General features: G+C 39.7%; 2 protein-coding genes across 2 annotated transcripts; both read left to right on the top strand.

Annotated features, from left to right (window-relative positions):
• Nucleotides 1–10554: 10554 nt before the first annotated feature.
• Nucleotides 10555–13158, top strand: LOC110602524 (protein CUP-SHAPED COTYLEDON 2). The gene is made up of 3 exons (XM_021740062.2): nucleotides 10555–11296; nucleotides 11394–11677; nucleotides 12286–13158. Exons 1-3 carry the CDS (start codon nucleotides 11116–11118, stop codon nucleotides 12865–12867), a joined length of 1047 nt encoding a protein of 348 aa, XP_021595754.1. The 5' UTR covers nucleotides 10555–11115; the 3' UTR covers nucleotides 12868–13158.
• Nucleotides 13159–23926: 10768 nt separating this feature from the next.
• On the top strand, nucleotides 23927–26747 carry LOC110600858 (30S ribosomal protein S20, chloroplastic). Its single transcript, XM_021737763.2, has 3 exons — nucleotides 23927–24213; nucleotides 24464–24630; nucleotides 26348–26747. Exons 1-3 carry the CDS (start codon nucleotides 24051–24053, stop codon nucleotides 26582–26584), a joined length of 567 nt encoding a protein of 188 aa, XP_021593455.1. The 5' UTR covers nucleotides 23927–24050; the 3' UTR covers nucleotides 26585–26747.
• Nucleotides 26748–27077: the final 330 nt, after the last annotated feature.

The raw sequence follows: 27077 nt of genomic DNA, 5'->3' as shown, positions 1-27077 counted from the left end.
CAAACATGCCACATTGCTAAAAAATCCCATAAAACCTAACATAGCTCAACTAACTTAAACATGCATTTCTACCCCATAAAACTTCATAAAACTTCTTTAAAACATATAAGGAGCTTAAGATCGGCCCTTACCTCTTGAAGATCGAGAGGAAGACGACCTAAACTTGGAGATCCACGAAAATGAGCTCCTGAGTTCCCAAAGCTCCAAAACTTGTTCCAAAAGTTCAAAATCTTCAATGCAAGCTTAAAACTCAAGAAAAACGGTGGGGATTTGAAGGAAAACACTAGATCTGGGGAGAGGGAGGTCGGAAGCTAGCTATGGCCGAAAATGGGAGAAAGCTCGCCCATTTCGGCTAAGTGACCCTTTTATAGTGGCTGGCCAGGCCACGTTCGGGGGCCGAAAGTGCTTCCGCATGCATGCCATGTTCGGCGGCCGAACTTGACTTTCAGCGGCCGAACCTGGTCTTCCCTCACTCATGCTTTCGGAGGCCTAACGTGCCTCCAAAACGCATGCATGTTCGGCGGCCGAACTTGACTTTTGGCGGCCGAACCTGGGTTTTCCTCCAAAGACTTTTCATGCAAAACTCATTAAATTTTCATACTTAAAATCATGAAATACCTTAAAACATTTTATGAAAACATGTTTCTACCCTACTAGAGGCTTCCGACATCCGAGATTCCACCGGACGGTAGGAATTCTGATACCGGAGTCTAGCCGGGTATTACATTCTCCCCCCTTAAGAACATTCGTCCCCGAATGTACCTCAATTAGCACATAGCAAGCATGGCATAAAACACAACATACATGTAAAGCACATAAACACATAGGGATCTAACCTTAAAAGAGATGAGGGTATTGCTGGAGCATAGACTCCCGTGTCTCCCAAGTGCACTCTTCCAAGTTGTGGTGGTTCCACAGGACTTTCACCATCGGGATTTTCTTGTTTCTTAACTTTCTGATCTGGGTGTCTATGATCTGTACTGGCTGTTCAACATAGGTGAGATCCTCTTGGACCTCCACATCAGGCTCACTAAGAACCTTGCTCGGATCTGACACAAACTTCCTCAACATTGAAACATGGAAAACCGGATGGATTCTTTCCATTGAAGCAGGTAAGTCCAGCTTGTACGACACATTCCCGATCTTTTGCAAGATTTCAAAGGGTCCGATGTATCGTGGGGCTAGTTTACCTTTCTTCCCGAAACGAACCACTCCTTTCATTGGAGACACCTTGAGCAATACCAGATCCCCCTCCTGAAACTCTAACTGTCTTCTGCGAACGTCTGCATAACTCTTCTGTCTGCTTGCAGCAGTCTTGATTCTCTCTCTGATTATGGGTACCACCCTGCTGGTGATCTCTACTAGCTCAGGCCCTGCCAAGGCCTTTTCTCCAATTTCCTCCCAGCAAACAGGTGATCTGCACTTCCTTCCATATAAAACTTCATATGGAGCCATCCCGATGCTAGCATGATGGCTGTTATTGTAGGCAAACTCCACCAAAGGTAGATGTTGCCTCCAAGAACCGCCAAAGTCCAGCACACACATTCTGAGCATATCCTCGATAGTCTGGATGGTCCTTTCTGACTGTCCATCAGTCTGGGGGTGGAAGGCAGTACTGAAATCCAACCTGGTACCCATGGCATTCTGCAGACTCCGCCAAAACCTGGAGGTGAACTGGGGCCCTCTATCTGACACTATCGAAACAGGAATCCCATGCAGCCTGACGATCTCATCCACATATACCTGCGCCAACTTGTCTACAGAGTAGCCACTCCTGACAGGAATGAAGTGAGCAGATTTGGTGAGTCTGTCCACAATCACCCATATGGAGTCCACTATGTTGGACGCCGCCGGTAACCCCACTACGAAGTCCATAGCTATATTTTCCCATTTCCACTCTGGAATAGGTAGCGGGTTAAGCATTCCAGCCGGCTTCTGATGTTCCAGCTTCACCCTCTGACATACTTCGCAGGCGGACACGAACTGTGCCACTTCTTTCTTCATCGCTGGCCACCAATAAACCTTCTTTAGATCTTGATACATCTTGGTGGCTCCGGGGTGAATGCTGTATCTTGCATTATGAGCCTCTCTCATAATGTCTCCTTTTAGCCCTATGTCATCTGGTACACATAGTCTGCTCCCATAGCGGAGGATCCCCTTGCTATCGAATCTGAACTCACTATCATTGCCTGACTGAACAGTCCTGGCAATCTTTACTAACTCCGGGTCCTCATGCTGTTTCTGAGCCACCTGCTCCAGAAACACGGGTGCCACTCTCATCTGGGCCACCAAGGCACCTGTACCAGACAACTCCATCTGTAGACCTTCCTCAATAAGCTTGTAGAACTCCTTCACCACTGGCCTCCTCTCTGCCGATATGTGGGATAGACTGCCTAGTGACTTCCGGCTTAGGGCGTCTGCCACGACATTCGCCTTACCCGGATGATACTGAATCTTGCAATCATAGTCACTCAGCAACTCCACCCATCTCCTCTATCTCAAGTTCAAATCTCTTTGACTCAGGATGTACTGCAGACTTTTATGATCTGTGAAGATCTCACATTTTACCCCATAGAGGTAGTGCCTCAACATCTTGAGTGCAAAGATTACTGCTGTCATCTCTAGGTCATGTGTGGGGTAATTCAACTCATGCTTCTTCAGCTGCCTAGAAGCATAAGCAATCATCTTCTCATTCTGCATTAGTACACAATCCAGTCCCACACGGGACGCATCACAAAAGACTGTAAAGTCCTCATCACTAGATGGCAGAGCTAAAACTGGTGCTGAAGTCAACCTCTTCTTAAGCTCTTCAAAACTCTCCTCGCACTGGTCGGTCCACAGAAACTTCTGATTCTTCCTGGTTAGTCTGGTCAGAGGGGCTGCTATCTTCGAGAAGTCCTGAACTAACCTCCTGTAGTAACCTGCCAAACCCAAGAAACTTCTAATCTCTGTCACTGAAGTGGGTCTAGGCCAGTTAGCCACAGTTTCTGTCTTCTTGGGGTCTACCTCTATCCCATTCTCCGACACTACATGCCCCAAGAACGAAATGCTCCTCAGCCAGAACTCACATTTAGAGAACTTGGCATACAAGCCATGTTCCCTCAAAGTCTGCAAGACCAACCGCAGATGATGGGCATGCTCCTCTGCATTCCTGGAATACACCAAGATATCATCTATGAAGACAATAACGAAGTGATCCAGGTACTGGCTAAACACTCTGTTCATGAGATCCATGAATGCTGCAGGGGCGTTGGTTAACCCGAACGGCATTACAAGGAACTCAAAATGCCCATATCTGGTCCTGAAAGCTGTCTTCGGCACGTCTTCATCCCTTATCCTTAGCTGATGGTACCCCGATCTTAGATCTATTTTGGAGAAACAACCCGCTCCTGCTAGCTGGTCGAATAGATCATCGATCCTTGGCAGAGGGTACCTATTTTTGGTAGTGACTTTGTTCAACTGCCTGTAGTCGATACAAAGTCTAAGGGATCCATCCTTCTTCCTTACAAACAAGACTGGGGCACCCCAAGGTGAGGTACTCTGTCGGATGAAACCCTTTTCTACCAGCTCTTGCAATTGCTCTTTCAACTCCTTTAACTCTGCTGGGGCCATCCTGTAGGGAGGGATAGAGATCGGTCTAGTTCTAGGCACCAACTCTATCTCGAACTCTATCTCCCTAGCAGGTGGTAAACCTGGAAGCTCATCTGGAAAAACGTCCTGAAACTCTCTGACAACTGGCACCGAGGCCGGCTCCCTGACCTGACTGTCTAGCTCTCTCACATGAGCTAAGTACCCCTGACATCCCTTCCTAAGCAACCTACGAGCCTGAAGAGCTGATATCAGACCTCTAGGTGTGCCCCTCATGTCTCCTCTGAAGACGACCTCTGACCCGTTCTGATCTCTGAACCTGACTAGCTTGTCTCTGCAGTCCAAGGTAGCACCATGGGTAGATAGCCAATCCATCCCTAGAATGACGTCAAAGTCTGTCAAATCTAGAACCACAAGGTCGGCGGAGAGGCATCTTCCCTCAACAAAAACTGGACTGTACTGGCAGACTGACACTGCCACCGACGGGTCACACTTGGGTCCACTGACCCATAGGGGACACTCTAACCCAGAGACTATCAGACCCAACCTCTCAACGGCTCTCGGAGCAATAAATGAATGAGATGCACCCGGGTCCATTAATGCATACACATCAGAACACCCAATGACGAGATTACCTGACACCACGGTGTTGGATGTGTTAGCCTCCTGCTGTGTCATGGTGAAGATCCTGGCTGGAGCTGATGGACCTTCACCTCGGGAACCAGAAGAAGAGGCTGCCCCTCTCCCTCTACCTCTGCCACTGCCCTGAGTTGTGGCTGGAATTGCTGGCTGTGCCACACTACCAGAAGCTGTCTGCTGGGGTTGGCCCATAAAAGGCGCTCTAGGACAATCCCGAGCCATGTGTCCCTCCTGTCCACATCTGAAACATGCATTAGTCCCAGCTCGACACACTCCCCTGTGCGGTCTTCCACATCTCTGGCATTCTGTACCATCTGAGCCTGAGCTCGAGCCACCGCCAAATCCCAGACCAGATTTCAACTTGTTCCAAAACTTATTCTTCTTCGACTTCCTGGTGGTGTTATCCCACCTCTTCTTACCTGAGCTCTGAGAAGAGAAACCTGGTCCTCCTCTGCCTGGGGTCTTAACCCCTGAAGACTGGGTCACTGACTGCTTCACTGACCCCTCAACTATAGCACTTGCTTCCATTCTTCGAGCCATATCCACCACAGTGTGGAAACTTTCTCTCTCAGCTGACTGAATCAATGAGGAGTACCTAGAATGCAGCTTCATAACATACCTCTTGGCTTTCTTCGTATCTGTATCTAGAGCTTGCCCTGAAAAAGGCAATAGCTCCAAGAATTTATCCGTGAACTCCTCTACACCCATATGCTCTGACTGCCTTAGTTGCTCAAACTCAATCATCTTCAGTTCTCTGGAACTGTCTGGAAAAGCCCATCCAGCGAACTCATTCGCAAATTCTTCCCATGTCATACCGTCTAGTCTCGGGTCCACATAACACTTGAACCATTCCCGTGCCTTCTTGCACTTTAGAGTGAACCCTGCCATCTGAATGGCCCTGCTGTCACTTGCCCCTAGCTCATCAGTTATTGTCTTCACCACTCTCAGATACTCAAAGGGGTCATCCCCTGACTTGTATTTGGGAGCATCCAGCTTAAGGTAATCTGTCATTTTCACCTTGCTCCCATCAGCTGAGCTAGGTCTAGGAGGTTGAGTAACTGGGGCTGCTGGTTCTGTAGGTGGTGGAGGTGGAGGTGCAGCATTCCCCGAGGTGGGGTTTGCCGGGTTTGGATAGAAGGGTGAGGGTGGATAAGTTGGGTACTGTGTGTAAGGTGGATAGAAAGGTGGATAAGGCATGTAGGTAGGGTAGGGATTAAAGCTGGAGTAATCCGATGTACCTCCCATCGGATACCCTGAACCCTGTGGGAAGGGTGGATAATGGGGTGGAAAACCATACCCCGAGGCCTGAACGCCTCCCTGAGACTCCCCTGTCCCTTCTTCCTCCATGCTCACATCCAAGTTCCCATCCCTCCTCTGATCTTCTTCCATAACCTCCCTCACTCCTGAAGAACTTCCTCCTCTATCTGTCCCCCTTCTGCTAACATCAAAAGACCTTCTAGGGTCCCTTGACACCCTTTCTCTGTTGGCTCTATAAGACATTGCCCTAGGCAATGTAGGAGGACGGGCGCTCGTGCCCTCATCCTCAGGTGGCACTCCAGTCAATCGTGCAGATCGACGAGTTCCTCTCATCCTGTTTTCTGAAAAACAGTACACATCAAGCAAGCATTAGCATCATATGGCTCATGTGGGCACACATGAACCCTCATCACATACATCACATAGCATAGCATATCATTAATGCACATGCATATAATCATGGCATTACACATCATCATACAAGACAGGACTCCACATCCTATCCTAGTGGACATGATCTTCCTATTATGCTTGACCTTCTAGAACATCTATGAGCCCGACACTCTAGGTCCGACCATATGAACCTAGGGCTCTGATACCATTCTGTAACGACCCAAAAATCGGACCGCTACCGGCGCTAGGATCCGGGTCGACTTAAGGCCGCCGAGACCCGTAGCAAGCCAAACATACATCCTGTAAACCTGTATAATCCCATACATGATCAACAACATGCATAAAAATTTAAACTTTTCTTTCATTTATCCAACTCAACCTGAACAAACATGTACATAGTCCTGATCATAATCATGATCCCTCTGTGGGATCTCATCAATGCCCCAACGGGCGATACAACATGAGATGAGTTGGCTAACATCTGTATCATCAAATATCTAAGATCATGCATCAACAAGGGATTACAATACTCATAGGGTCAAGCACATCTATAACCTCAATATCATTACACATAACATAACTATTCAGTTATACATCATTTTACAATTTATCATGTCCACTTTCTAACTATTACAACATAAGACATACTTCAAAGCTCTGGCTAACCTTCTGGTCTACCCTGTACCTGCACATCTGGGGTTAGAGGAGAGGGGTGAGCTACAAAGCCCAGTGAGCAGAATAGTGGAAATAATATTTTAAAATTTCATGCTCTCATGGAATGCAACACATCACAACAAATCACATCTCGGATGATATTGTCACCGATAGTCCTCTACATAGTCCAACTGTGCCGGGACGTAGAATGGGTACAACCGGTCTTTCTCTTAACATAACATAACATATCATACAGTCCAACTGTGCCAGGGACGTAGAATGGGTACAACCTGGACTTCCTCTTACATCGTGCCAGGGACGTAGAATGGGTACAACCTGGACTTCCATACCATATCATGCCATAACATCATCATATCATATGAGGACTAAAGGATCATCCAATAACCGATCCACATCAACATCATAAGTGCAATGCAACATTTTCGTGAATTCTAATGCAAGCAACCTACTATATCTCATGGCATTCATGATGCATGGATCATGCTCAAAATTCATATTCATTTATTTTAAAAAACTTAAGGTTTATTCCACTCACCTCTGGCTAGCTCTGACAACTCTGTAGCAGCTGGCTCACTGCTGGGGTCCTCGATTCCTCGGGTCCGAACCTACACAGGTGGACTCCAATGAGGGACCAAACATACATAAACATAACTCTAATATACTCCCCAAAAACCCCCCAAAAACATCATGAAACAATCACATAAAACATGCAAGAAATGGCTGAACAGGGCACTTTCGGCGGCAGGTTCGGCGGCCGAAAGTCCCTCCAGAGCCGAAAGTCAGGCAGGTTCGGCGGCACCTTCGGCAGCCGAAACTCCCAGACAGAGGCGAAACTCATGCATGTTCGGCGGCACCTTCGGCGGCCGAAAGTCCCAGACAGAGACGAAAGTCTCCTTTCGGGGGCAACTTCGGCAGCCGAAAGGCCTGCCTCCACAAAGGGGGTTCGGCGGCCGAAAGTCCCTTCGGCGGCCGAACCTGGTTTCTCCCAGAATGGCAGAAACTCAGCTCTCCTATGCACATTTCGCCTCCCAAGCTCAAATCATGCATACCACTCAACCAAAACATGCATAAAAGCTCCTAGGGGCCTCAAACAAGCATATACCCCAACTACAACACTTCAAACATACTCAAACATGCCACATTGCTCAAAAATCCCATAAAACCTAACATAGCTCAACTAACTTAAACATGCATTTCTACCCCATAAAACTTCATAAAACTTCTTTAAAACATATAAGGAGCTTAAGATCGGCCCTTACCTCTTGAAGATCGAGAGGAAGACGACCTAAACTTGGAGATCCACGAAAATGAGCTCCTGAGTTCCCAAAGCTCCAAAACTTGTTCCAAAAGTTCAAAATCTTCAATGCAAGCTTAAAACTCAAGAAAAACGGTGGGGATTTGAAGGAAAACACTAGATCTGGGGAGAGGGAGGTCGGAAGCTAGCTATGGCCGAAAATGGGAGAAAGCTCGCCCATTTCGGCTAAGTGACCCTTTTATAGTGGCTGGCCAGGCCACGTTCGGGGGCCGAAAGTGCTTCTGCATGCATGTCATGTTCGGCGGCCGAACTTGACTTTCGGCGGCCGAACCTGGTCTTCCCTCACTCATGCTTTCGGGGGCCTAACGTGCTTTCAAAACGCATGCATGTTCGGCGGCCGAACTTGATTTTCGGCGGCCGAACCTAGGTTTTCCTCCAAAGACTTTTCATGCAAAACTCATTAAATTTTCATACTTAAAATCATGAAATACCTTAAAACATTTTATGAAAACATGTTTCTACCCTACTAGAGGCTTCCGACATCCGAGATTCCACCGGACGGTAGGAATTCTGATACCGGAGTCTAGCCGGGTATTACAAAAGTAAATTCGAATAAATTTGAGAGATTTTAAATTTTATTTTTTTAATTTTTAATTTTTATTTTAAAAAATTATTATTTTAATAATATTAAAATAATAATTTTATAATTACTGTAAAAGTATCATTATTTAAATTTAAAAATATAGTTGTAGCCATAGCAAGTGAATAATAATTTTATTTATTATTATTTTTGCTTTCCTCGGTATTCCTTACCTGTTTCAACTTTAACTAATAAAACACATAATACAAATTCAGTATTAAGATCAAAGAGAAGCTTTTTGCAATTAATTGAAAGCAACGGCTGCGACGGATCTTCTTTTTTCCTTAGATTTAGCAAATCAACATTGGTGTGAGGACCGAAAGGATTGATCATTTTCAAAAGACACACGTGGGAGAAGAGTTAATTTCTCGATGGGCTAAAAACTACAAGAGATCAAGAGAATCCGTAAAATGCCAAACCCTATAAGCCCCAAATCCACTCAGGTGAGCAGAGAAGAGAAGAGAAGATTATGGGGGAGAGTATTTTTCTTTCGGCCTTTTTGGGTTGCAAAAGCCTTGACAACTATAAAAAGATAAAAGAGTTTGATGTAAAAGGCTGTGAGGTGGCTACACATTGTGTCTCAAAATGCGAGCATGATGTGTCAAAATCCTATAGCATCAATCTCTCTCTTGTTTGATAGGGTGATGGATGGGATTGTTTGAATTGATGCATGCATGCCAAAATAATCATTTCGTTTGTTGAAATTTTGCCACCCCATTTTTATTTTATTCATTTATAACCATTAATCTCTCCCCTTTCAAAACGACACCACATCAAATTACCAAACCAGAACTTAGAATTAAGAATGGACAACCTGTTTCACAATAGAGTTCGGCGTGGATGTGGCCAAGAAAGGCTGAAAATTAATTTTTCTTTGTTACGAAATTATATATTATGTTATCATAAACCCATTAATCTATAAACATAAATGATAAATTTGTCAAATTTATGTATAATGATGTGGACAGTGATCATGATAGAGCCTTTTCTCTGTTCACTGTTGAAATGATAAATGAGAAAGATGGATAAGAGACATCATGGTTGTTTGTAATATGCAATATTTTCAATCTGAAACAACAGATTGAATAGTTAAATGCATCAATCAAAATGACTTGCACATAGATATTTGAAATGAAATAATGTATAAACTTTATAATGTATTTTTCTATATTTTTTGCTTGCTGCATTTGGAATATGAAATTATACACTGCAATAACAACTGACTTCCACAGTGAAGTACCACTCAGTTTGGAGGACTTGCTTAGAAATTGAGATGCTACTTTTCCCTTCTTTCTTTTGATCAATGTAGATTGAGTTTATTCATTAGCTATAAATAAAAATATTAATGGAAAAGGATCAATGTTATTTTAAACAGGAGCTAAAAACACAGTGTGAATTTGAAAAAGGTAAAAGGTAGAAAAATAAGAAATATTACATCAACAACTGAACCCCAGCATTGCAATGTTTCAGTAGCTGGAAAAGGCTACAAAGGGCTATAGCAAGGGGGAAGGGGAGTTGGGAAATGGTGAAATGGTGAGGTGAAAAGCTTTGCCACCTTGCTTTTAGCTACTCCCAGAGCCTGAGGAAATCATTTTTGTCTCATGTGTCGAAACTGTGGTCTGATGTAGGAACCTTATTAGCAAAAAAAGAATGGCCATGAATAACTCGTAACTAAGAAAAAATGAACTGTGGAAGGAAGCAGTGAATCCACATCATTAGATATGCGAGTACTCTGCAAATCTGCAATTGGGCTCTTATTAAACCCCACAAATGAAGGGATCACACTGCTACTAGAACTATTTAAAATAATTAAATAATATTTGGAAGCATCTTTTTAATAATATTTTAAAAAATAAATTTAACCTCGCAAATCTGATCTCTCACACGAGAGGTAGATGGAGATGGCGTGTATGTAGCAAGGTCTCTGTCGAGATGATAATTTAATATTTGTACTGTGCTGACAGAGGAGATATGAAACAGCTTTATCGATTCATGGTGAAATCTCTCTCCCTCTTATTTCTTTCTTCTTAATTTTTATTTTCTATCTTACAATGTGTTTTGTTTTTTCTCTTTATTAAAATAGGATCTCTTCTCATATAAACTACTTTCTGTTCCTTCCCTTTCATTTTCTTCACTGACAGAGAATACCTGCACACTTTCTCACGCACGCACGCATACTCCAAACAGAACCCCACTCCTCAGACACATACATCACCTTCCTCTATCTCGCTCTTTCTCTGCTTTGGCTCTTATCATATCCACTAGCTACAGAGAGAGAGAGAGACAGTGCAGAGAAAACACAGATCATATACCTTCTCATTATCATTTCTAGCCTTTTCACCTCTGCCGCTCGATTCATCAAATCCCCATGAAACCCTCTTCTCTGTCACCGTTATAAACTCTTTCTTCGCCTAACTAGCTAAACCACAAACTAGATTACTAAGTTAACGAAACCCTCTTCTTTTTCGCTTTTCTTGAATCTTCTCTTCTTTTCTGTTTAGGTTTACAATATTTGCATGCTGTTTCTTTACTTTGGTTTATAGGCTCTATGCTATATGGGGTTTGATATCGGTTCTTTTTAGGATTTTCGCGTTCTCTTTGGCTTTGTTGTAAGGTTATAGAGCACAACTGGTGTTGTTTGATCTTGATCTGGTGTTTCTTTAATATCATGGATAGCTACCGCCATTTTGACAACGGTGATGCCCATTTACCTCCGGGCTTTAGGTTCCACCCAACCGACGAGGAGCTTATCACATACTATCTCCTGAAGAAGGTTCTGGACAGCAACTTCACTGGTAGAGCTATTGCAGAAGTGGATCTCAACAAATGCGAGCCTTGGGAGCTTCCTGGTAACCCATTAAGTCCTTTCGATGAAGTTCTTATTCAGTTTCTCTGTACTAAAATCACCAAGTAGTTTCCATTAATTCTAAATAACTGTTTTGGCAGATAAAGCTAAAATGGGAGAGAAAGAGTGGTACTTCTTCAGCTTGAGAGATAGAAAATACCCAACTGGGTTGAGAACTAATAGAGCCACTGAAGCTGGTTATTGGAAGGCTACAGGGAAAGACAGGGAGATTTATAGCTCAAAGACTTGTGCTCTTGTGGGAATGAAGAAGACATTGGTGTTCTACAGGGGGCGAGCTCCTAAAGGGGAGAAAAGCAACTGGGTTATGCATGAGTATCGCCTCGAAGGCAAATTTGCCTACCACTATCTCTCACGCAGCTCAAAGGTATTATTATTATTATTGTTGTTGTTTCTTTGATACATCATAAAGTAACGGAAACGTACGTCAACCTTGTTCCATTACGAGGGTTGTTCCTCGGCAGCAGTGAAGACTTTCGGTTTATATATGTAGTTTGTTTAGAGTTATAGCTGTTAGTTGTTGCATATGATGAAAGAATAGTGTGCTTGCGGCTTCCCCTCTAGCTAGAACCAAAAGTTAATTATAAAAAGCATTTATGGGGTGCATGGTAGTTATGGTTAACTGGTTCATCCACTTAAATGACTCGTATGCTGTTCAGTCTTCTTTAAAAAGGGCGCTGAAAAGGCATTGCCATTATTTTTGTTGCTGCTTTTTTTGATATCTTGAAAATAGTAAACATTCGTCTTTGCCGTGATCTTTGCACTTTTGCTGCCATTCACAATCTTTTTCTGGAGTCCTTGTGCATTATTGCTCTGGGTGCCCACTTTTTAAGTTTCATAGATGCCAAATTTCTCTCTTTTTCAACCCTAAATTGTTAATCCTGCGCTGTTGTAGTGCAGAGATTAGGGCAATGTTGTTTTCCTATTTGTCTTCTTCCCTCGCTTATTTGTCGACTTTTTTCGGGTGATTACCAGGACGAGTGGGTCATCTCCCGAGTCTTTCAGAAGAGTGGCGGCGCCACATCTAGTAGCAGCGCCAAGAAAGGCCGTTGCAACAACTCCATCAACCTCTACCCTGAAGCAAGCTCCCCTTCATCGGTGTCTCTCCCTCCTCTCTTTGACCCTACAGCTACCTCTGCAACTGCTGCCTCGACAGCTACTCTCAACGACCGTGACTGCTGCTCCTATGACAGCCATGCCCAAACTGAGCACGTGTCCTGTTTCTCCACTATTGCAGCTGCAGCCTCTGCTGCTGCTAACCAAAACAACTTAGACTTCGCTCCGCCACCTCTACCTCCTGCTGATCCATTTGGCTGTTTTCCAAGAAATTTGGGGGTTTCTGCATTCCCCAGCCTGAGGTCTCTGCAGGAGAACCTTCAGCTGCCTTTATTTTTCTCATCCCCGTCTCAGGCTGCGCCAACGCCATATAATGGAGGTGGTGCCACTGCCATGAATTGGCTGGCAGGTTCAGATGATGGTAGTGTTAATGGTGGAGGTGGTGGTGGTGGAAGGGCGGCTGCTGGTCCCACGGAGCTTGACTGCATGTGGACCTACTGAATCTTTAATGCTAAAGCTATAATGTAATGCAGTACGTGGTGTTAATTATCCTCTTATTATGTATCTTTTTCTTCCCAATGACTGAATTATGTACTTTGCTGCAAACTTGTATAATTAGGGCTATCCGTAGGGCTTATGTTTTTGTCTTTTAAGTGTTGATGACTATGCTAATGTAAAAGTGCTGTGGTTTTGGATTCTGATGGCACGAATGACAAAGTTGACTGTTATCTTCTTGCGATCCAAAGGGAAAGAGCATTAAATAGGTTGTTGAAACAGGAAGGACACGTACAATAAATGGGCGAGTTTGATATAAAGTTTTGATCTTTTAGGATGCTGTTTAAAGTTTGAGAGCAATTGCTTTATTCATAGAGAGTTTGTATATATAAAAAATTATTAAGATTTAATCACAATTAATCAGATTATGAATTTTTTAATGAATGTATTTTTAATCATTTTTATGTTAATGGTTTTATATTAAAAAAAATAATTACAATTTCCTTGTAGATTGTGAAAACAGACATATATGGATCGGTAGCCATGGGTGTACTGTACATTTTCAGACAGCAGAGCTTTCCGTGTTGTAAAAAAGAACCGACTTTTCAGACAAGAATGCGGAGGTCTAGGATGATGGGACCGGGAGACTGATTGCTTGCTCTCCCAATTGCTTGTGGAAGAGAGGGCTTTTTTGCAGAATAATGTGAAAAAAAAAAAAATTTCTTACATCCTGATCTGAAAAAAAAAAAAAAAAAAAAATTCGGATATGGTGAATCGATCTTCTACTGCACTATATAAGTGCAATAAAAGCTGATGATCAAAAAATAAAACTTTTTTAAATAAAAAAAATTTACCGCACTTTAAAAGTGGTAGAATCTTTAATAATTTTTTTTAAAAATATCTACTGCATTTTAAAAGTGCAGTAGACGAGAGTCTCTGTCAGGTGTAGGAATCTCTACACCTGGCAGAGAGGGTAGAGACGGGTCTCGTCTTTGCCCCCGTCAGTAGAGAGGGCAGAGACAAAATCCGTCTCTGCCCCGTCAGTAGAATGTAGGCACGCCTCCTGCTGAAATCTCCTTCTAACACATAGAATCTCTGCAAGGTGCAGGAATCTTTTCACCTGGCAAAGAAACTCTCCTCTGCTGCACTTTTAAAAAGTAAAAGTGCGATAGAGGATATATGATAATACCGAGCTTTTGAAGCTCGGTATTTTAGTCCCACTATAAAACCCCACCTTCCCTACCCCATCCTTTTCTCTCCATGCTTCCTGCAATTTTTTTTCTCTCCACAAGCCCTTCTCTTTTCTCCCAGATTTCTCTCAAAATTTCTCTCTAACATTTCCTCTCTTCCTCTCAACCCATCTGTAAAAAACTTTTACTCAATATTTTCTCACCGTTAAATATTCCTCTCAAACTCTCTCAAAGTAAACTGCTATATTTGTTTTATATTATTGGCGGAATTGAAATTTTTAATAAAAAATATACGTTTTATATTAATTTTTTTATGAAATTGAGATAAATAAAAATTTATTAATAAAAAAAATTTGTGTTTTGTAATTTTTTCTATTCTCTATACAGTTTTCGTGGACGCGTGAAATGTGAAATTTGTGATCGACTTTTCTACAAGTAAATCATTAGATATTATTTATAAAAATATGGTATATTTTATTTTTTAATTAATTAGTAAGATACATTTTATTGTTGAAAAAATTATAGTTTGGATGTAATTAATAGTAAAAATTGCATAGTTGTATTTATTTAAAATTATAAAAAGTAATATAAGAAAATGAGAAAAAATTTCTTATTTATAATATTGTGATAAATAAAAAATATGTATAAAAAAATAGAGCGTTAGTGACAAAAAATTGTAGGGATAAGCACTCCAGGCTTAGCCTGATGGTAAGTGCATCAGGTTAAACCTGATAGATCTCAGGTTCGAATCCCCCATCCCCATTTCAAAAAATAAAAAAATAAAAAAAAATTGTAGGGATAAATAATTAATAAAAGTATAAAAAATTTATAAATATAAATGTGGTTATGAATATTTTGGGGAGGAAAAATATTAAGAGATGGAAAAAAATATTTAGTTAAATTTATTTTATTTAAAATTTTAAAGTAATATTTTGTGGGGAAATAAATTTATATTATTTATAATAAATATGAAAATTAAGTTTTTTAAAAATTTAATATAGATAAGTTGTTGTGATCAAAATTGTAGGAATTAAAGTAGTATTAAAGTAGTATTAAAGTAGGAAAAAATTTATAAATATAAATGTTGTAAATTTTTTGTGTATGGAAAATATTAGAAAATTAGGAAAAAATTATTTAATTAGATTTATTTTATTTAAAAAATTAATGAAATAAAGAGTGGTGAAATAAATTTATAATTAATCTGAAAATGTAGTTATTTAAGAAATTTAATATATATAGGGTTTTGGACAAAAAAATGGAGGGATTAAAATATGAAAAATTTATACATGTAAATGTTGTTGTTGGGAAAATATTAGGAAATGGAGAAAAAAATTATTTAGTTAGATATATTTTATTTAAAATTTTAAATAAAAATTTTTGGGGAAATAAATTTATATTATTCATAACAAATTTGAAAATTTAGTTATTTAAAAAATTTAATATACCTGAGTTATTGTGACCAAAATTGAAAATATTAGAAAATGAGAATTTTTTTATATGGCAAACATGGATGGTGTTATGATATATATGTATTTAGCTTTTATTTTTTTTATTTGTAATTTATTCTACTATTATTGTCTAGTGAGTGAATTTTTTATATAGTAAACATGGATAGTGTTATGATACATATGTATTTAGCTTTTATTTTTTGATTTGTAATTTATTTCACTATTATTGTCTAGTAGATGAATTAGGAAGAAAAATGATTACTCACATGGTTAATATTGATATTGGATATGATTATGTTGGTGGGCAGTCTAAAATGTTTCATATCGAAAAGAAATTGAATTATGAAGAATTAGTGATTAAAATAATTTGTGCCATTAAATTATCAACGCAGGAAGATATGATAACAATGATTATTTTTAGACAACCGATGTTGGATAATAGTATTATTAAATATGGATTAGCACAACTAAGTGATGACGAAAATGTGGACATAATGTTTGACTACATATCGATAATCAGGCCAGTAGATTCAATTGTATTATATGTAGATATTTTATCTCGTTATCATAGAACAGAAGATGGAGGTATTGGGCCTTCAACTAGTTGTCCAATTGTTATGGAGGGTGAAGGTGAAGACAATCTCCGGGATAATAATTGTTCGGTTGTATACAATGCACAGGATGTTGGCCAGGGTGAAAACGATGATACTGATTTTCTTGATGATTTAGATACAGATTGTAACAGCCCGGAAACCGATATCCCTCTGTAACGGTCTGAACCGCCATCGGCGCTAGGATCCAGATCGGCTTAAGGCCGCCGGGACCCGTAGCAAGCCTGCTAAACACTCTGCACAGCTGGAATAATCTCATACATGATCAAGCTTTATCTTTTACTTACCAAGCTTGACCTGCATGCACTATATTTAAAAACATAGAACCCATTCTCCTAGGGTTAGCATATCACAAGTCAGCCTTGGTTCCACACATTTCTCATCAAGAAACATAAAACATGATCCATGTACAAATGGATTATCCAAACTCTAGGACCAAGCACAAACTATAACTCTGAATACATTACATGTTAAAACATGCCAATACATAACTGAACTTAAACCTATAGGCTGTTCCAATAAATCATCAATCCTGCATGGGAATACCTGTCCTTGGTAGTGACCTTGTTCAACCACTTACAGTCACTACAAAGTCTCAAGGATCCATCATTCGTTTCCCACAACCACACTGGAACACTCCAAGGTGAGGTACTAGGTCGGATACAACCTTTATCTACCAAGCCTCTCTACTACTCTGCCTACAACCTCTATCTACTCTGCAGGTGCCATCTTGTAGGGAAGGAAAGAAATGGTTCTGGATCCAGACACCACTCCTACTCCAAACTCTATCTCCCTGACAGATGGTAAACCTGACAGCTCGTCTGGGTAACAACTAAGAACTCTCTAGCTAAGGGCACAGAGGCTGATTCCCTGACCTGACTGCAGAACTCTCCAACAAGAACTAGAAACCCTCTGACAACCTTTCCTGAGCAAACTAGGAGCCTGTAGGGCTGACATCAAACCTCTAGGCACTACTCTGTCCCTTCCAGAAACTACCTCTGATCCATCCTGAACTCTGAACATGACTACCTTGTCTCTGCAGACTCGGTAGCACTACAAGTAGCTAGCCAATCCACCACTAGAAGGACGTCAAACAGTCACATCTAGAACCATAAGGTCAGCTGGAAGGCATCTACTCTCAACATGCTTTGAACTATATAGGCAGACTGACTCTGCCTCTGATGGATCATACTTGGGTCTACTCACCCAAAGAGGACATTCTAAGCCGGATAAGGGGCCTTTTATAGGTGGCCAACCGCCTCTCCTTCGGCAGCCAAAGCTGCATGCAAAACCATGCAACGTTCGGCGGCTGAACTTGAGGTTTCGGAGGCGAAACCTAAGGCACTTTCGGCGGTCGAACATCACTTTCGGCGGCCGAACCTGGCCAACGCCTCCTTGGTCTTTTCTCTTCAAAACTCAACTCCTTTCTCATTCAAAACCTTAAAACACTTAAAAACATTTGAGAAAACATTTTCTTTACCCTTCTAGAAACCTCCGACATCATCGAATTCCACCGGACGGTAGGAATTTCGATGTTTGACTCTAGCCGGGTATTACACAGATGGAGATGATCCTTGGATTGACGAGGAAGACAACATTCCAGGTGTTCAATTTAATGATGGAGATGATCATGATATAAATTCTTCAATGTGTTTTAATAGTGGATCTGAAAATCCTATTAGACCATTGATATTTCCACCTCCGTATTCTGAAATTGACTCTGATGTAATGAGAGTTGATCCTTATACAAAAGATCCATCGAATTTATTCTGGGATAAGTCGAAAGAATTCTTTGTAGGAATGATATTCAGATCTCGAGAGTTTGTCATCGCTGCTGCTAAAGAGTATCATATGTTGCGATATCACCAATTTTGTTATGATAAAACTAAGAGTAGGACTTATTTGATCAAGTGTAAAGATAAATTATTTGGTTGTCAATGGCACCTTCGTGCATCACGTAAAGAAAATGCTGATGTTTGGAAGATAACAAGATATCACGGTCCGCACACATGTAGAAACGCAGGCGTTAATAAAGATCATGGTCACCTTGATTCTAGATTTATTTGTGCATTTATCTTACCCATGATCGAACAACAGCCAGATATGAAAGTTGCCACTCTTCAGGCTGAGATCAAAGATAAGGTTGGATATGAACCGTCCTATAAGAAAACATGGATGGGAAAACAATTTGCAATTGAAAAGATTTTTGGTGGATGGGAGGAATCATGTAGGAGATTGCATAAGTTCATACATGCTATTGTGAATTACAATCCCGATACAGTTGTCGCAATTGAGGATGATCCACACTGGATTGAAGGTCGTTTGGATGGAAACGTTAGAGTGTTTGATAGAATGTTTTGGGCATTTCAACAATCAATTGAAGGATTCAAGTTTTATAGGCCAGTCATTTTTGTTGACATAACTTTTTTATATGAGAAATATAGCGGTTGTATTCCTTGTGCAACCGGACTTGATGAAAATAATATGATTTTTCCATTAACATTTTCATTAGTTGATAAAGAGGATAGTGACAACTGGGGATGGGTCATGGATTGTCTTCGATTATATGTTACCGACAGAGAAGAATTATGTAACGCCCCCAAAATGGACCGTCACCGGCGCTAGGATTCAGGTCGGCTTAAGGCCGCCAGAACCCGTAGCAAGCCTACTATACGCTCTGTGTACCTGTAACTCTCATACATGATCCTACATTTTCTGTGAAAATAAAAACTCTTTTCTCTGTCCCAAGGCTTAACCTGTGCATGCACTATCTCTGTACTCTGTACGCTGTACTCTGTACTCTGTACCCCTGACTAGAGCTTGCTCTAGGTGGGTTAACTCATACCTGTTAAGCCTGGTTTTTCACATACAGTAAAACATATATACAGATACAGATCATGTACATAACAAACATCACTAAGTCAAGCACATTTCTAACTTGATACACAACTATTACATCTCTTTAAGATTACATATCCACTCTAAGCTATTACACATCTCTTTACTCTTTCTGTACTCTGTGGATCTCCTCTGTATACTGTATACTGAACCTGCAAAACTGGGGTTAAGGGAGTGGGATGAGCTCTATAGCCCAGTGAGTAGAACAGTAAATTAAGTCAGTAAAATATGATCGGATGGAATGCGTCATAACACAGACAATCCACATCAAGAGTAAACCTGTCACCACATAGTCCCAGTAACTCTGTGCCAGGGCGTAGAATCGAGCACTTGGTCTTCCTGTCATATACGTATATGTGTATATAACACCTCTGTACTTACCATTGCCAGGGCGTAGTCAAAGGCTCCTGGTCTTTACTAGACCTGCCCTGACCTGCCAGGGCGTAGTCAAAGGCTCCTGGTCTTTACTATACCTGCCAGGGCGTAGTCAAAGGCTCCTGGACTTCCTGTCTGAGACTATTGGATCATTCAGCATTCACCCACATCATCAAATAACTATGCAATGCAACATATTTGTGGATACTAATGCAATCAACCTATTGCATATTCATGATGCATGAAGTATGCTAAAAGCAGTTTATGTCTCAAGTAAAAACTGTAAGTTTAGTTCCACTCACCTCTGGTTAACTGGACTGACTCTGCAGGCTCTTGAAAACTCTGGAGCAGTACTCACTGCTGCTCTCTCTGGTTCCTCTGGTCTGTACCTATACAGATAGACTCAAATGAGGGACCAAACTAGCTTAAGAAGCACTATATTAAAACTCATGCAAAGCATGCAAAAGAAAAGCTGGACAGAACACTTTCGGCGGCAGGTTCGGCGGCAGGTTCGGCGGCTGAAAGTCCTTTCCAGAGACGAAACTCAAGCACCTTCGGCGGCCGAACTTCCACTTTCGGCTGCCGAACCCTTTCGGGGGCAAGTTTCGGAGGCTGAAAGGCACTCCAGAGACGAAAGTCTCTACCCTTCGGCGGCACCTTCGGCGGCCGAACTCCCCTCCAGAGCCGAAAGTCCAAAAGCTCGGGGGCAAGCTTGGACAGCCGAAGCCACCTCCTCATGGGTTCGGCGGCTGAATGTACCTTCGGCGGCCGAACCTGAGTTCATCCGCAAGGCAGAAACTTGCTCTGCCTCTCGCCAAAAGCACCAAAACCCTCTCAATCTCAACCACCTCAATTCCTCAACTTGCATATACCCAAGTATATGCTCAAAGGGTCAGAAACTACCTTACAACCCCAAACACACAACAAAAATAACACAGAAACAAGCTTTACTCACAAAATCATCAAAACCTCACAAAAAACCCTATTCATGCAACTCTCCCCCAAAACCACATAAAACCTTCAGAAAACATAAAAACAAGCTCAGGATCTTCACTTACCTCTTGAAACAAAGAAGATGAACGATCCTAACGTGGAGTTTTGGAGCAACTCTCCTTCAAACTCTCCAAACTTCACAACTTTGAGTTTTTAGCTTAAAACCTTCAAATAACATAAAACTCAATCAAATCTTTGCCTGATTTAATGAAAACATGAAGAAATACTCACAAAGGACAGGGTCTCACCTCAGAAAGTGAAAGAAAACGGTGATGGTTATCCTTTCAACCGACTGAGGGCCATTTATAGATGGCTGGCCAGACCACCTTCGGTGGCCACACGTGAAACCGAAAGCCATGCATGTTCGGCAGCCGAACCTCAACTTCGGCGGCCGAACCTGGCTTTTATGCCTTGGTTCATTTCATTCAAAAACTCATTTCCTTATGCTTTAAAACGATGAACATATCAAAACATTTGAGAAAAAACATACATCTCTCCCTTCTAGAGTCTTCTGGCATCCGAAACTCCATCGGAAAGTAGAATTTCGATGCCGGACTCTAGCCGGGTATTACAAATTATGTGTCATATCTGACAGACACATTGGGATTAAAAAGGCAATGCAAAAGGATTGGTGGCAACCCCATCAGCCAACCATCGATATTGCATTCGACATATATTAAGCAATTACAATACGAAATTTAAGAATACCGATATGAAGGAAGCTTTGCGCACGGCAAGTCAGTGATTTAATTTCAATATAATCTAAGTCATTCGTTTATGTGTCCTTAATTAGTGCTTAATATATAAATATTCAGTATTTGTATTTTTACCTTTCAGTTAATCAGAATCAGAACCGAAAATTTTATGATGTCATGAATAAGATACGAGAAGTCCGTCCTAAAACATTTGAGTGGCACTGTGGTAATATTTTATTATTCATTACATTTTCATATGTTTTTTTTAAACATATTAATATTTAATTATTATTTTGCCAACAAGAAAATGATATCGAGAATATACATTTAATTAATCGACAGTTTTCTAATCCAGGCACAGATCTTATTGAAAGACAAACAACAACAATATTTTATGCCATGGAGGAAGAGAAACGAATAACAGAGATACCTCCACCACAGCCAGCACCTCGGGCGCAACCTATGCCAGATGACCCTGAAGAGCTTGTTTACCCGTCGAGGAGGCCTAGGCGTAGACGCAGCTCTTGCCAAGAAGCTGATGTTGATGTACATACCACTGTCCCAGCAAATGTCATCATTCTAGCACTCGTTTCATTCCACACTCATCGATCATTTGGTGAGGTTGGACAGTCTTTAGCAGGACCTAGTGTTACACAAAAAGGTGGATCACAATATACTATATGGATACATGGTAGTTATATGCCACCATCTCATATAACCCCGACACAGTGGTCCTTCCAGCAGGTTGATATTCAAGATAATCTATTTCAGATGCAGATCCCGATAGGTAGTACTTTTGATGCTTTTGCACGACATGCTAGCTCCATTAATGCATTTTTGGCTAGACATTCTGTGGATATTCCTTCATCTAGCCTAGGCACACAATCATTCTCTGGCAATTTTATACAGTACACACCGGAACAACAGTACTCCACTTTTGTATATGATGATATCTATTTACAATCGCATTATACTGCAACACAAATCCGAGCTCGGTGACTCTTGATCTTAATATTAATCCTGCTGCTGCTGAAGGTGAGGGTACAAGTGGTGACCGCAGACCATATAGAACTCGACGTCCATGTGAAAAAGAGGACGTCCATGTGGCACGGGGGACATTTGGGACATCATTAGCATTATTTTTTTATTTTATCATTTATAATTATATTGTTTTACTTTTATTACATTCCATAATTTTAATTATTTATATGTATTTTTAAAATTTTTATGATTCATAAATATTTATTTATTTATTTATAAATATAATTTTAATAAAAATAATAATTTCTATAAATAAATATAAAATATATGATATTATTTTTAAAATAAATATAATTATGGTATTATATTTAAATAAATATATTTATAATGTTATATATATATATATATAATTTTAATTATTAAAATAAATTTATATATGATCATTATTACATTAAATTTTAATTGTATTAAATAATTAATATTAATATAATTTTTATAATTATATATATATTTCATATATAAATAAATAAAATTAATATAATATATATTAAACAAATCCTAATATTACTACACTTTAAAAGTGCAGTAATATGAAAATTGAGAAATTGATTCAGCCGTAAGAAATTACAAAATTAATTTCAATCATTACAAATAAAGTGCGGTAATATAAAAATTGAGAAATTAATTCAGACGTCAGAAATTATAGAAATTAATTTCAATCATCTCAAAATTTGTATAACATTCTACTGCACTTGAGGTAGAATTTTCATTTAAAAAAAATTAAATAAAATTTTACCGCATTTTAAAACATGTGGTAAAATTTTTTTATTTAAAAAATTTTTATTTTTGAGTCAACAACTATCTACGGCACTTATAAGTGCAATAGAAACTACCGTACTTATAAAATGCGGTAAAGAATTGATTCACTCTGATTCAAAATTTTTTTTTTCTCTTATTCAAAATTTAAGAAATATATATATTTTTTTAATTTTATTTTGCAAAAAGCCATGGAAGAGACAAATTTAATGTTCTCTATTCTCTAGGATTCTCACCTGTTCTTTCTTTTCTTTATTTTTTTTTTGCCTCTGGATTGAAGAGAAAGTAATAAGATAAAAGGGTTATTTTCTATCTTACAGAGTTACAGTTATTTTATTCTTACTTACAGAAAAAAGAGAATATGAATTCCCTTTATTTTCATCAAATTATTTTCTACTTTATATCCATCCTAATATAAGCTTAGTTTTTAGTATATTTTTATTTGATTAATCAAGTTTAATTTCTTTTTTAAAATCACTTTAACATCCATTTAATTTACTACAGTAAGAAATACAAGTTAACATTATTTAAAAATTGTTTCTTTCTCCTCTAATATCTCATTAAATTTCATTTTCTCTCTTCTTTTTCTTTTATAAAAAAAGTATAAATTTAAATAAATAAATAAGAAACAGTTTGAAATTATGTTGATTTATTTCATTATTTTATTATGTATTTTTAATTTTAAAAATGAATATTAAATTAAAATTTAAATGACCAAAGATATTGCTGATGATAATTATTGCGCCGCCTTGGCCAATTTAGATTTTAGAGGACTTCAATTTTGGTATTCAAGTCAGTGTGCTGCTCCCATTCTCAGTTGCCAGAACGACGTCGTATTCGAGTCAGTTGATTGTCTTCGGCATTGTATGTAAGGTGTTGTAATGGAATTTCAATAAAAAAAAGAAGCAAGTATTATGACACTTGAGAAACTATTCCTAATTAAAATTGCAAATTGCAGTAGCACATGTAATTGAAGCGCTCATTCTAGTTCTCCACTGTATCCTTGAAAACGGGGTTTATCCTATTCGGGTACAGGCGCGCTCTACAATAGCATCCAAACAAGTTCAATATCAAATTGTAAAAGCCCATTCTATCCACTTGACGCGAGTTCATCAACACCTCCCCCGGATAAGCAGAAACTCCACAAACCAGTTTGTCCCAGAGAAAGAGAGAGGCACAGATATGGCAGCTGCCGTTTTATCCTCTTGCTTGGCCCTTCCTACAAAGCTCAAGAACCTCTCCCTCAATAGCAGTTGCTCCACTGCTTCTTCTTCTTCTTCCACTTGCCCAACTTTCGGGTCTCTCAGTTTCTCCTCCGCTCTCTCCCACAATGTGTTCAACAAAGGTATTGCAATCGTACCCCTTTCTCATCTCTCAATTGCATTGCAATTGTCTTATCATGTCTCTTCTGCATGAACCCAGTGACGTGCATGTATCCGCTTGCTCCGTTTGGCTTTCGAGAAATGCGATATCCGTTCTGTTATGCATTGTTATGTGGAAGAAACCGCTTTAACCTAGCTAACTCTTCATGTTGTTAGCGGGATTTTGTCCGATTGTTTATCGAGTTCAATGGTTTCCGTGTATTTGTTTTTTAGGGTGCTTGTCGATGAGCATAGTTAGAAGGCCAATTGGGCATTCAATCGTTTGTGAAGCTGCTCCAAAGAAAAAAGCTGATTCTGCAGAAAAGAGAGCTCGCCAAGCTGAGAAAAGGCGGATTTACAATAAAGCACGCAAGTCAGAAATTAGAACCCGTATGAAGAAGGTAACCCCAAGCCCCTCGCTTTTGATTCACTTCTGAGAAATTGCTGTTCTTTAGTGTTCAATTTTTTGTTCTGGAATTAGGGGGAATTAGTCATGTATAGAAGTTACATTACAGTTCATAATCCAAATTAGAATGTCACCTTTTAGAGAAACGTCTATCAATAGGATTATACAATATATTGACTTCAATGTTTATGCTTGTATGGTTTCTCGGATTCTGAACACGGGCCGTGAATTATCTTCTCTAACAGAGTTTGGTCGTATATTGTCAACTGCATTATAATTGGTATCGTAGTTTGTATGGCACATTAAAATTTCAAAATTTCAGGGCCATACCTAGAATTATGCATTTCAGAAGATAATCATCCAGGGAATTTATCGAGTTGCAATATGACTGGTCATGGAGTTGAAAATTTGCTTTATTTGCCTTGAGGTTTCAAGCAAATCATTTTTAGTCTCCCAATTTCATTACTCATGAGAAGTCTGGAGTTTAGACATTGGCTTGCCCAGGTGGTTGCTGGTTTCTCTGCTTCACGAAAAGTTGAAGCTAAGGATTCACTGGACAACAAAAAGCTGCTATGTTCTACAAGAGAATAAATTTTGTGGATCCTGTCTATGATCTTACGTACTGAGGTTATATTCTGACCTACTTCAAATTTAGAAATGGAGCATGATCCCAGTTGAGTTAGGAACTGCTTTTAGTTGCTTTCAAACGAAAAGCATTAGATGCAAGCTTGCTCAGTTTTCTTGCAGCAATATCCCTTTATTTTCAGAGGTTTGATTGGCCTTTGAATAACATGCTAATTTATAATCTCTGGATCTTCTACTATCTGTTTGAGTCTGAATCAGAAAGCAAACAGACAAGCCAATTATTGACAAATGAGCCCCCATCAACTTTTATATTTTGGCCAAGATTGTTATTTTCTGGTAATTTCAACTCTTGAGGCACACACATTATCTACTGTTAAATTTGGGTCAAGCCTAACTCACCCAAAAGGAGGATTGCCTATGGCTCACATAAGGGCACATTACCCATTTTCACAACCGATGTGGGATTCAACGCAACCCCTCACTCGTAGAATTTTTACTGGTGCGTGACATATTTATGGGAGGCTCAATATCGGATGGGGAGGCTATGATACCATGTTAAATTTGGATCAGGCCTAACTCACCCCAAAAGCCTAGCTTAAGGGGAGGATTGCCTATGGCTCATATAATGGTACATTACCCCTTTCTACAACCGATGTGGATTCAACATCTACGATGGCTTTGAATTTCTTGATCGAAATTACCACTTTACGTTTGTGATTAACCCTATCTCTTTATAAAATTCCTATGTACACAAACACAAAAGAAAAATGTTGGGGCAGGGGGAGGCTGAGAGAATGAGAATCAGATAATTTGAACTCCATGTCCATGTCTGTGAAGCTAGTGTATGCAGCATTTCTATGTCGAACGATTCTTGAGAGGATTGGAGATTTATTTGTAATCTGGATAATAGATGAACTACCCATGGTTGCTGTTTAAACAAGAATCCATTCTGATAAGGGCAATTAGCATAGGATGGCTGGATCATTCTATACATTGATTATGACTCAAAGGAAATAATATAAGATTCTTTTTTTCTTCTTGTTTACCTGCTTCTGGTATTGTGGTGTGAAAATATATGCAACTCTTTTAAATGAGTTTGCTCATAAATTATATGCTACCCATTGCAGGTGTTGGAAGCATTAGATGATTTGAGGAAGAAGCCCGATGCACAAGCTGAGGAGGTCCTTCCCATTGAAAAACTAATTGCAGAGGCATACTCAGTCATTGATAAGGCTGTAAAAGTAGGAACGATGCATAGAAACACTGGAGCGCGAAGAAAATCACGACTAGCTAGGAGGAAAAAGGCAGTAGAGATTCATCATGGCTGGTATACCCCTGCTCCTGCAGGAGTAACTGCCAATTGAGACGTTTTAAATTAGAGGAGGATTTCTGAGTTTTATGTATGAAAGATTCTTACTATCTCTCTTTTTGTTACACAAATGTAATTCCTTTGGGAGATTTTACTGTATCTATCTAGGTTTTGTCCTTCATAGCTATTGCTATATATGCTGCTTCTAGACTGTTTTACCTGGTTGCCTTTTCGGTCTTGGGAATGGAAACCGTTCAGTTTAAATGACCTAGATTCAGGTTTTGGCAATGCCAGGCTTGTGCAGAGGCTCAGAATGGTGTGGATAAACGATACAATTTACAAATGATCTAGTCATGCATCCACTGTTGGTGATCATCCTGAATCGAGATCCCACTTTGTTTTTCGCCGAGTTGCTTTTCTTGTTGATGGATTACTTCGCATAGGGTAATCGTTTGATGGATTAATAGAACCAGTGATAAAAATTTTTTTTACAAACTCTTTCCTTTTTTTTAATGGCATGAATTAGCCTTGTCAACAGCATACTGTAT

This window comes from Manihot esculenta, chromosome 15 (genome assembly GCF_001659605.2).
Source record: "Manihot esculenta cultivar AM560-2 chromosome 15, M.esculenta_v8, whole genome shotgun sequence".
NCBI lineage: Eukaryota > Viridiplantae > Streptophyta > Magnoliopsida > Malpighiales > Euphorbiaceae > Manihot > Manihot esculenta.
This window is presented reverse-complemented; position numbering and strand designations above follow the sequence as displayed.

What these genes read in the sequence shown, in the direction of transcription:
- LOC110602524 (XM_021740062.2), top strand. Translation starts at nt 11,116, where the DNA reads ATGGATAGCTACCGCCATTTTGACAACGGTGATGCCCATTTACCTCCG. An exon ending in CGAGCCTTGGGAGCTTCCTG is followed by an intron (nt 11,297 to 11,393) that starts GTAACCCATTAA and finishes CTGTTTTGGCAG; the next exon opens with ATAAAGCTAAAATGGGAGAG. An exon ending in ATCTCTCACGCAGCTCAAAG is followed by an intron (nt 11,678 to 12,285) that starts GTATTATTATTA and finishes GGTGATTACCAG; the next exon opens with GACGAGTGGGTCATCTCCCG.
- LOC110600858 (XM_021737763.2), top strand. Translation starts at nt 24,051, where the DNA reads ATGGCAGCTGCCGTTTTATCCTCTTGCTTGGCCCTTCCTACAAAGCTC. An exon ending in CCACAATGTGTTCAACAAAG is followed by an intron (nt 24,214 to 24,463) that starts GTATTGCAATCG and finishes TTTGTTTTTTAG; the next exon opens with GGTGCTTGTCGATGAGCATA. An exon ending in TTAGAACCCGTATGAAGAAG is followed by an intron (nt 24,631 to 26,347) that starts GTAACCCCAAGC and finishes TACCCATTGCAG; the next exon opens with GTGTTGGAAGCATTAGATGA.